At 42.4% G+C, this 11,493-nt stretch overlaps 1 protein-coding gene across 2 annotated transcripts; it reads right to left on the bottom strand.

The window, feature by feature from the left end:
* Positions 1–534: 534 nt before the first annotated feature.
* LOC123412876 lies at positions 535–7,654 on the bottom strand. Of its 2 annotated transcripts, XR_006613620.1 has the most exons (5): positions 7,322–7,648; positions 7,115–7,244; positions 5,658–5,766; positions 1,580–1,723; positions 535–772 (listed from the first exon to the last, which is right to left on the bottom strand). XR_006613620.1 is itself a non-coding variant. In XM_045105838.1 (4 exons), exons 1-4 carry the CDS (start codon positions 7,438–7,440, stop codon positions 539–541), a joined length of 606 nt encoding a protein of 201 aa, XP_044961773.1. In that variant the 5' UTR covers positions 7,441–7,654; the 3' UTR covers positions 535–538. The 2 variants fall into 2 exon arrangements, 1 of the variants encoding a protein (XP_044961773.1); XM_045105838.1 differs by lacking the exon at positions 7,115–7,244 and having other exon boundaries at positions 7,322–7,654.
* Between the last annotated feature and the right edge of the window lie 3,839 nt (positions 7,655–11,493).

Genomic DNA, 11,493 nt, shown 5'->3' with positions numbered 1-11,493 from the left:
TATGACAAAATTCACGAGGTCAACAGTTGGCCATCAAGAACGATAAAGCATGACCTTCGTAAAATTTTGGTCATGGAAATTATGACCAAAACATCTTTGTCATGGAATCTTTGACGAAAATTTTGATCGTTACTCATACGCCTGAACTAGATGGAGGTTGACGTGGCTAGTTGATGTGGCATCATCCATTTGGCAAATGTGATAATGTGGCAAACTTGATGACGTGGATGCCACAAAGAATCTGACCTGGCAGGATCCAAATTAGGCGTCTAAATGGACCAAGCCCAATTTGTTAGCCCATATATTTCCTTTACAATCAGTTTTTTGCAGGCCACATCTACACGTAAGGCCCATTTAGCATGTTCATATTTTCACCTAATCTGTTGACATGGTCCATTTTATGTTGGGCTGAAGCCTTGATTTTCACAGTTTAGGTCCATGATCGGAATAGGCCCATCAAAATAGGTGTATCACATATAATTCAAGCGAAAATTCAATATATTGCAAATAAGTAGTTATAGTATTTCCAAAATAGACATCACAGAAAATACTTCATCCTTGAAATCCTCGGCAAATCATAGGCCCAACGAATGTCAATACAATACTTTTCCAGTATTAACTTAAACAAAGCCAAAACTACTTCTGCTTCATGGAAACAAAGAAGAAGGAAGAAAAATTTCATGTGTTCACATGTAACAACAAATGAGGAACAACGGATTGATCTGTCTTCCACTTCTTCCGAGTAGCCAGTTCTTTGGGATTGTAGAACATCCTGGCATTTATAAGGAGCAGACATGAGAAAAACATACAAACCACAAGGAAAAGAAAAAATACAGGTGCACGTTTCACATTTAGCAATTGGATAAAAACCACATCAATGAACAAAAACATTCACACGACATGTCTTTTTGCATGATGCATATTGTAACTAGAAGAAAACTAAATTCTAGTTTTATAGTACATTAAGCCATGACATCACACTATCGAACAAAGGTTGGACAAATGATTCTCATTGCCGCTTAACAAGGATTATCATGACAGTACAATAGAGAAAAGAGAATTATTTCAATCAATTATTTTCGTATTTTACTAGCGGTTTAGTAACCATGCATGCATAATACTACATAGATGCTTGTACATAATAGACACTTCTACTGTAAGAGCATCTTTAGTAGAACCCTCAAACCCTTAAAACAAAAACCAGTTTTAAGGGTTGAGAATTGCACATTTTTGATACTTTTAAGGGTTGAAAAACAGGGGCAAAGACTAGAACCCTCAAACCCAACCCTTATAACGGAATATTCCGTTATAAGGGTTGGGTTTGAGGGTTCTAGTCTTTGCCCCATCCCCAAACCTTAAAACTGTCATTTCATATATCACACATTTCATCACATTTCATCATATGACATATCACAAATTCAATCACATTTGACATAAAACAATAATCATTCTAGTTATTATTACACCACAGAATAAAACAATAATCATTCAAATTATTACAACAATGTTTGAGCAAAGTTACATCAATTGTTCGAATCAAATAGGACATAGAAAATTATTACAACGATGTTCGGCATACCATATTCCATGTTTCTCTCCCTGTTTGAGCATCCCACTGTCGAACAGATTGATCCCATGATACCGAATATATTGTTCGCTGCTCAGGCCAAGCAACAGAAGAAACACATTGTGTATGTCCCAGAAGTGTTGAAGATGTTGAACCCTGGAGTACAACAGGATAAAAACAGTGAGTTCAAATTAAACATGAGTTCATGGCAACAAATGAATCCATTATAGCACAAGGATTTCAAAAACAAGACCAGGCTCATTTCCAAGTGAATAACTAGAATGAAGTGATCCAGTCCAACATGAGCTCACAAGTTTAACAGAACCAAACCATTTTAACTCCGCTGAGGATGTTCATACTATTTATCAATTGTTCCTCAACCAAAAAAACAGCAGCATACACAAAATGGAATTAAAAAAACACCAGCATATACAAAATAGCGTACTTGGCTTCCTTACTGGAGTAAATCAAGCAATAGATAAATATACTGCACAACGTAGGTATGCTCATCGGAACCAAGAATTTGGATTTCGACGAGCCAGTCACGACATGCAAACTTCGGCCAGGCGGGGCGCGGGCGGCCGGCCGGCCGGGGCGGCGTAGGGGCGGCCGTGGCGGGGCAGCGGCGGCGGAGGGCCGGCCGGTGCGCGGAGACGGAGGGGTGGCCGGGGCGGGGCGGCGGCGGCGGAGGGGCGGCCGGGGCGGGGCGGCGGCCACGGGGGATTGTGGGAGGGGGCTGCGCGCGGGATGAAACTTCCCTCCCGCGCTTTGGTGGAAGACGAGTGCGGGTTGGGGGGAGTTTTCCCCCCACCCTCACTTCTACAGGTTGGGATGATGTTTGCAGGTTAGACCTCTAAATTATTTTACGGGTTTAAGGGTTTAGGGTCCGACGAAAACTGTAAAAAACGGTTATTTTTAAGGGTTTGAGGGTTTGAGGGTTCTACTAGAGATGCTCTAAGGACATAAGAGCATCTCCAACAGGCGTGCTATACAAGCGTCGCGCCGCAAAAAAGGCAGTTTTAGCGCGCGCGCAACACGGCGGGCAGCTCCAGCGGGCGCGCAAAAATGATGCGCGCGCCATTTCCAGTTCAGCTCGTTGGTCGAAACGCAATCCCGCGCCCCTTATTTGCTGCGCCGACTCCCGCGCGCGCGACTCTCCCTCGCTCGCTCCTGCTATCTCCCGCGCTCCCGCGCTCGCTCCCCTCATCCGGTCGCGCCGCCACCGCCGCTCGCGCCACCGCGACCGTTCAGCGCTTCCCCGGCCTATCCCCGCGCCGCCGTCGCCGCTCGCGCCCGCCGGCGACCACTCAGGCGCTTTCCCGGCCTATCTTTGCTGCGGGCGCCGCCCGCGCCCCCGGCGACCGTTCAGGCGCTTCCCCGGCCTCCCCGCGCTTCCGCCCCACCCCCTCCTAGTCCGACCGGCCCTCTCGCGCCTCCGACGTCCGAGGAACAGCGCCCGAGAGCTCGCTGCCGCGCCGCGCCCGAAAGGTGTTCGACAAAACGCCTAGAAGATTTTGGGATCAAAAAATGCTTTGGTACATCATGCACGCTTGTGTGATCATGCACAACATGATCATCGAGAATGTGCGTGGCCAAGATTTAGATTACTCACAGTATGAGCTCTTGGGACATCCCGTGCGAGTGCGGCGGAGGGCTGAAAGGGTAGCCTGTTTTGTTGCCTCCTATCATGCCATTCGGCGTCCCGCAACGCATAATGATCTTCAGAAGGATCTGATTGAAGAGTGGTGGGCATGGCATGGACGACAAAGAGCATGATTTGGTTGTGTTTATTGCATTATTTGTATTGTATTGTTCATGAACTATTGGTTGTGTTTATTGCATTATTTGTTGTACTGAAGGATAAACTATTTGTTTTTGAGTTGTAATGACTATTTATTGTTGATTTATTTTGTTTGTTTGATCGTTTTTGCTTCTATTTTTTGAAATGTATATGTGGTGTATATGTGGTTTGTGCGTGCTGCGTGCTGCATTTTTGGGCACTGCTGGAGCAGCGCGCGCGCTGCATTATAGCGCAGCTGTTGGAGCCAGCGCTTATCCCCGCGCTAAACCAGCCGAAGCGCGCGCGGCAAACGCATTTTTTGGGCTCGGCATGAAGGGCGGATGTTGGAGATGCTCTAATGTCCAATCAAAAAAATTGAGAAAAAAAGCACAATGACATGTTACTGGAAGGTTGTTGTATGAACAATGACCATACGATCTACTAAAAAAACATGGTGTACATGTTGTATAACAGTTAGAACCATATATAATACTTCCTAAGTCTGGAATTACTTGTCGCACAAATGTATAAAAATGAATGTATCTAGAATTAAAATACATCTAGATACATCCATTGCTATGACAAGTATTTCCAGACAGAGGGAGTACTTAATTATGAGAATTTTTGTCTATTCATCTAGATATATGGTTTGCATAATGTGAAAATGTTAGAAATAGTTCTATAAGAAATTGAAGATTCTTAAATTCCCTTCATGCTTTTGCTAGACTAAATCATCCATGTTCATGCAGCAAGAATACAAGAGATTTATAATAAAATTTAGGATAGATTTTATAACAAACATTGTAACATTAAAAAAACATGATAGTTTTTATAACAAATATTGTAACATTAAAAAAATAGGATAGATTTTATAACAAATATTGGAACATCAAAGAGTAATATTTGCATGTGTTTGCAGTGTAGTTAATCATGATAAACTTAACAGTATCAACAGCTCCTTTGTCAATTTAAAAAAAACAATATCTACAGGGCATTGACACTGACAAGGAGGTGCTACTGATCATTGATGTATAATTTTGCACATAGTATATATATTAGGGGTATGTTTCTAGTTCCGATTGGGTAAGAACCACAACAGAAATTCCTTAAATTTGGTTGTACCCAATGTATTACAGTGAGCTGATTATGCTTATAAAGTATGGAGCGATATAGAAAGTATTAGCAAACTGAGAGGGGCATTTTGGAGACCGAGCTACATGGGTCGTGTTATCTCGTCCAACCATTGACACATTATGACTTGCGCGGCCTGCTTTTCACACTACTATACCTAGCTGTTTGGTGGGAATACAACAGTGCCTGGTGGGAATACAACAGTGCCATGCGTTGTTGTGCTTGCCGTGTACATGGGTATCCGTTCTGTCTGATTGCACGAACAAGTAGAGGCAAGCTGTGCTGACGGCTGCAGTTTATGTCACAGTAGATGGTTCAGTTTAATGCTGAACGGGAATGGAAGGAAAGGATTTCTAGCAGTGAGACAATGCATACAGAGACCGCTAGTATTATGCTACAGACCAAGTAAATTGCTTATTATATTTGAAAATTTCTGAGAATAAAATATGACATTGTTAATTTTAGCTGATATTAGAGAACAAAAAAATGATCTACAATAGAAAATACATATACATTAACATATAAAAAGACTGGAATACTTGGCGAGTTATTATTTTGAAAATATCTGAAAATGGAGTGGCATCCTCGATATGATGTGCTGTCATGCTATTGCGACAAAATTATTAAATCCTGTAACCATGGAACGGTCGGAAGGATAAAACAACCAACGGTTTTAAAAATGCAGTCGCATACTCAATATGATGTATTGTCATGCTACGCGAGAAAACAGATTAGTTCTCTATCTATGGGACATCAAAATGAGGAAATGGCCAAAGGGTTCGCAATGCCTCCTAGCATGCTAGGACTGTAGGTATCGAGAAAATTGAAATAACTCAATTCACACAATAATTTTTGGTGCATGGTTAGTTGATCGATGAACATTTTGGTTGGACTGATCACAATTTTGATTTTTGATTTTTGTTTGTTTTTATCCACATGCCGAGATGGCCGAATTTTGCGACAGTAATACAGGGTTGTATGTGATCATCACAAAGATTGACACGTAGGATAAAGAGCACCATGGAGCTCGGTCTCCAAACAACATTTTCGCAGCAAACTCACAAATTGAAAGCAAGAAGGCCAAACACGTAAATAAAAGATACGGTACAATCGTACTAATGAAAAGAAGGACACTACGGTTACTGAAGGTTCTCTCAGAGCAGAAGGGGAGGATTTCACCTGCAATGCTCGCACGTAGTTTTTCCAATGGCAGTTGCTCGCATCGGCTAATCCACCTTCAATATCTTTGCTTCGGCATGGTTTCTGAGAGCTGCGTTGAAGCTTCAGCCTAAAAGAAAAGATCAATCATATGATGCATATGTATTTGATAAACGTGGCATGCACCATATACCAAAATTACAAGGACTGATGTTTAAGTATGGGAAGAGATTCATACTTTGGAAAAATGTTGCATCTTTTTTTTTGCCCAACAGAAGTAGATTCATATTAAATTTGCATGCACTTAGTTGGAAAAATCTATTTAATAATCACTTGATCTTAGTTATAATGATAAAAAGTTAACAAACTAAGAGAGCTCATGGATTAACTAAGATAGCTCAAGATTTATTACAAATATACTAACAAATTTCTTACAAGGCATTATCCAAAACAACATATGCTTTTCCTCCAAACAGTATATGCTTTTACAAATATACTCCAAAATGCGTAGTCACAAAATAGTATATGCTTTTATCAGTATAATCACAAATTTCTTAAAGGCAGTGATCAACCAAGATAGCTAAAGACCTATTTAAAGTTAACAATATATGCTTTTCCTCCAAAACAGTATATGCTTTTACAAATATACTTCAAAATGCATACTCACAGAATAATATATGCTAGGGTGGGGGATTCCTGTGAGCTAGGCCCCGCGGATATCCGGTGAGATGGCAACTCACGATGGAGATGAAGAGGGTGTGGTCGTATCGAAGTCACAAGGATCTTGTCGGACTCGAAGATTATTTCATGTTCCCTAATTAATCATGTTCATGATGTTTAGTTGTGATGTTTTTGCAGTGATGTTATGTGGTATTCAGAAAAGGGTTGTGTTATGTTTTGCTGCTAGTTCAATTTATGGGCACGGCACTTGTGTTGCATTTTCAAACAAACTTAGTTTCTCATTAGTTGATGTGTTCATCGTTCACAGGATCAGAATAGTTACGACGTTATGTGCAGTTTCTTTTTGATGATAAAGGACCTGCCATTCACAAGATGGTCCTTTTAAACACTTTGTGGTAAGATGAACCATAGTGAACTAATCGCACTACCTGAACATGAAGGGCGAAATGATGGCACGTCGAACCAGTCTGGCAATGTGTGGTTTACGTAAATAGAGAATACGGTGTGCTGTGAATACTTGTCAGCTGATATACATGTGAGTAAATGCGAGCCTGTAGCTGATCCACGTGCTCTCTGACGATGGATATTACAAGTTGCATGGAGCTTGGCCTCCAAACAACATTTTCGATCAAAGCATTACTATAATCGTATTCCTCCGCAACTACCAATCAACTTCTAGCCACAAAAGTATGTCTCCAAATGTCCTAACTTAACATAGGAAAGGCCTAAAGTCCTAAACTGGTAGAATTGGCAATAGCATGACTGAGAATGGATCCAGGATGAACACATGGGAATACCTTGGGAGAACAAACCATCTAGAACGATCTTGTAGGTACAGTACTCATGCTCACGACCCTCTCATCCACCAAGAACAAGTGTCAATTTCTCCGATCCACGCATTTCAGGTACAACCAATCCGCGAGCTTCCTACGAGACCAAAACTAAAATCAAGATCCCCCGTACAGACAGGGAACGCGTACGGGAAGGATGGGCCGGGGACGAACCTGAGGCCCTGGCGAGGGATCCGCCGGAGCGCGTGACTGTGAAGATGCCGCTCGACATCAAGCTTCTCGGAGAGCTCCACCGTGTACGTGGCTGCGAGGGCGGCAATGCTGGTGTCCATCGCGGTGCAAGTGTTGAGGACGAGGGGGCGGGAAGCATGACGCCATGTGGGAGACAACGCGGTGGTTGTGCTCGGGTGGTGCTGGGGAAGGGTGCGCGGATCTGGACGTGGTGGATGGGCTTGGGTGGTGCTGAGGGAGGTGGAGGCTGGCGGCTGGCAAGAAGAGAGGCAAGGGGACGGGGCTGGGAACTAGGGTTAGGGTTATGTGGGAGAGAGGATTTATAACATATTGGGTCTTACTAGGCTGGCTCAACTGCGCATAGATCTTGGTATAGGAAGTTTTTGGCCCATAACGTTATATGTAGTCTGTTATTTCTTTCCCTTTCCCTCGAAAAAGTTATTTGTTCCCTTAAAAATAAAGTTCTTTGTCGCCGACTCGAAAATAATTGCCGAAGAAAAAGTTATATATATATTTTTTAATTTCCTTTCGAACCAATGTTGTTGTTGAGAACACTTTTTTTTATTTAATTAAGATATGACTTATATCAATAAAAGTATTAATTACAATCTCGCATTGTTGGAAAAGCCATTAACATTATTATGTTTCTATCACATCAAGTGGAACAAACTACATTACCGTATCATGTGAGTTGGAGATAACATGCAAAACCAACACAAATGAGTTATGATAAGTAGTGGTGTTGGTGAACAAGAGAATAATCTATCATTACGCATGTTCATGGCTATCCACTTTTTTACATGGAAAACACTACATCATATTTTTGATGTCAAAATTATGGATTTTACATTGGTGTGTGCTATTATGTAAACGTTAAATGATGTTTAATCTATTTACTAGATATAATTAAAATGTGAACCACGTGAATCTCAAATAAAGTGTCTAAAGACAACATTATTGTTTTAATAAATTTTATAAAATCTTTTTATCATATTCATAAATGTATAAAAATTCAAATATTTGTTGGGAACAAACAAACATATACATGTATCTTAGTGCACTTTTATTTTACAAAATCTAAATTGGACTACAAATTATTGAAATTGGCATGGCCTCTCATATGTTTTTATTTTAGCAATGTTTTACTTTATACATATTTAGAACAAAAAATGAGTAATCTTGTTTGTTTATAATACATTTCGTATTTATCAAATATTTCTTGCATGTGTAGATATAAGAAATACTCACTATGTAAGCTAATAGACGGATATCTAATATTTCGAGACCCACGCATGGTAGTGTATCACCCCGTGGGTTCGACATGTCAACATGTGATCGGTTCAACGATCATCGGTCCTAAGCCTTTGGGCCCCACATTTTAGAGTGTGTCCGTTCATCAACTAGAATAACATGTTTTGGTGACAAATGGGCCCCACATGTAAGTATGGTTGACACATAGGCAAAAACTGACACGTAGACACGACACGTAGGAAAAATTCATGAGGTGTCGTCCAGTCACCTCCCCTCGTATGATTCTGACCATATAGTTTGGTCATGATAGTGAGAATAAACTCAGAAATAGCAATACATATCTTAATGACCATTTTGCGCAAGATGATAATGACCTTATGGACACAGCTGGTCATAAAATTATGCTATTTGGACTATCCCAAACACTTGATGACCAATATTTGAATTTTGGTTATAAATCCATGACCAATTTTATGCCCATCAATATTTTTTGTCACAAACTAGCCTTTTTCTTGTAGTGATCCCACGTGGCAGTATCGGTGAAGCAGTGAGCAGAGGGGTCCTCAAGGTCGAGTAGAGGCTCTGTTCGTGCCACGGCGACATGAGGCAGAGGCGAGGCGCTGCGGTGCACGACAAGGGTTGCAGGGTGACTACATAGCGACCATGTGTGCATCAAGCACTGGGCGCAAGAGTGCTAGGGACTGGAGCACGAAAGCGTGCGCTTTTCCGTTCTGAAGATCACCTTCAGAATTCCACCCAGAGCGCGGGGAACACGGCGACGACATGACTACGGTGGCATCTACGGAGGTGTAGCGACGGGGATTAAGACGGGGATGGAAGAGGCGCTCACCCAATGCCCTACCAGACATGAAGACGGGGCCGATCATGCGACGGAGACGATGCGAGGCTCGGAAGAAGACCGGAGAGCCTCAGATCCCCACGCAATAAAGTTTTTGTGACGGCGAGGCGGCTTCGGGGGGTGGTGGCGTCGCGTGCATAGGGGAAGAGATGGCAGGGGCTCTAGCGGTTCGATCTACGCCGTCAGGGAGGTCGGAGATGAGGCGAAGAAGCTACCCCGAGCTGGAGCTTGTGATCAGTCGGAGCATGGCGGCGGCTATGGTGGCGACATGGCTTACCTAGTGGAAGCAGCATGAATAGTACTAGGGAGGAGAGGGGAAAACCCTAGGGCTGCGGGCTGCTTTATAGGAGGAGGGCTCGGGGCCACGACCTGCCATCGAGGCCATGGTGTTGGCCCCCTCAGCTCACCGCTATGAGAGGGAGGTGGTAAGGGGGAGGAAGAAGGCAGGGCGAGGAGAGGCTGCAGGTGGGGAAGCCTAGAGTCCACTCTAGAAAGGAGGGGCAAGGCGCGTGGGGAGGGGCTCGGCTGGGCAGTGCCCTACGTTGTTGCTCCTCGGCGGTGAAGATGGGCTGCACTGTTGTTGGGCTGCATAGTGTTGGCTGGCTGCTGCCGCTAAGGCTACGACCCGTGGGTAAAAACCTTTTATCTTTTTAAAATTAACACATAGTTCACAAATCCCCTCACAAATAAAGAAGGCTTTGGAAAAATAAATAAAATATGTTTTACGCTCACAAAATTATGCCCTATTTAACAAATTTGATTTGACAATTTTAGAGAGATAAAATAAATGCACTTATTTCAACCATTGCCTTTATTTTGCAAGTTTTAAAATTAGCAGGAAAATTAGGGCAAGCATGAACCTTGATTCTAAATTACCAACAGAATATTTACAGAATTCGCAACATTTTTAAAGGAGGCGTTGGCAAAGCAAGATCTCACTCTAATGCAATAATTTGAATTTAATGAGAGAGATAAGCTAAGGCATTTGAAAGGAGGGTTTCACTCCATACCCTAACACTCTTGCAAGCACATCACCACCAACACTCACTCAACATCACACAAGTCACAAGGAGACATAAGAAGAATGCATGGCATGATGATATGATGTTATGATGCAAATGGAGTCATGAATCAAACTTTGTTTAATTCTAACTCATGAGGCACAACCGTGAAGGTTTACTCATGAAAATATTACAAATGTTTGGAAATTGCACTTGGGGTGTTACAACTCTCCCACACTATAGGAGGATCTCGCCCTATGATCTAGGATTGAAAGAACTCAGGATATTCGGAACGAAGAAGGTCCTCATGTTCCCAAGTGGCTTCTTTATCGGAATGGTGTGACCACTTAACTTTGAGGATTTTGATAGACTTGTTGCAAGTCTTGCGCTTGGTCTCTTCGATAATAGCAACTGGATGCTCATGATAAGAAATGTCTTCTTGGAGATCAATGTCTTGGAAGTCAAGAGTGCGCACAGGAGTCTTGAAACACTTCCGGAGGTGAGATACATGAAAGACATCATGCACATTGGAGAAATTGGGAGCAGGCTCTAGTTGATAAGAAATGTCGCCTCTTTTGCCAATAATCTTGAAAGGACCCACAAAACGTGGTGCAAGCTTTCCTTTGATGCCAAAACGTTGAGTATCCTTCATGGGAGAAACCCGAAGATAGACAAAATCATCAATATGTAATGCCAAGTCACGATGTCTGATATCATAGTAACTCTTCGGACGTGATTGAGTAGTTTTGTTATTATCCTGAATGACACGACACATTTCTTATCCTTCAATGATCATGTCATTCCCAAGAATTTAACACTCACTTGTTTCAGACCAGTTGAGCGGGGTATGACACTTCCTGCCATAGAGAATCTTGAATGGGGCCTTGCCTGAACTTGCTTGAAAATTATTGTTGTAGGAGAATTCAGCAAATGGGAGGCAGTCTCCCCACTTCAGGTCGAAAGATATAACACACGCTCTGAGCATGTCTACAAGAATTTGATTGGCTCTCTCCACTTGACCACTATTCTGAGGATGGAAGGTT

The sequence above is a fragment of the Hordeum vulgare genome, chromosome 7H (assembly GCF_904849725.1).
Source record: "Hordeum vulgare subsp. vulgare chromosome 7H, MorexV3_pseudomolecules_assembly, whole genome shotgun sequence".
NCBI classification, from domain to species: Eukaryota; Viridiplantae; Streptophyta; class Magnoliopsida; order Poales; family Poaceae; genus Hordeum; species Hordeum vulgare.
This window is presented reverse-complemented; position numbering and strand designations above follow the sequence as displayed.

Excerpts from the sequence above, each read along its gene's own strand:
- LOC123412876 (XM_045105838.1), bottom strand. The coding sequence starts at position 7,440 with ATGGACACCAGCATTGCCGCCCTCGCAGCCACGTACACGGTGGAGCTC. Across the intron at positions 5,767-7,321 it reads ATCCCTCGCCAGGGCCTCAG|GCTGAAGCTTCAACGCAGCT; the intron begins GTTCGTCCCCGG and ends CTTTTCTTTTAG. Across the intron at positions 1,724-5,657 it reads ACTACGTGCGAGCATTGCAG|GGTTCAACATCTTCAACACT; the intron begins GTGAAATCCTCC and ends GTTGTACTCCAG.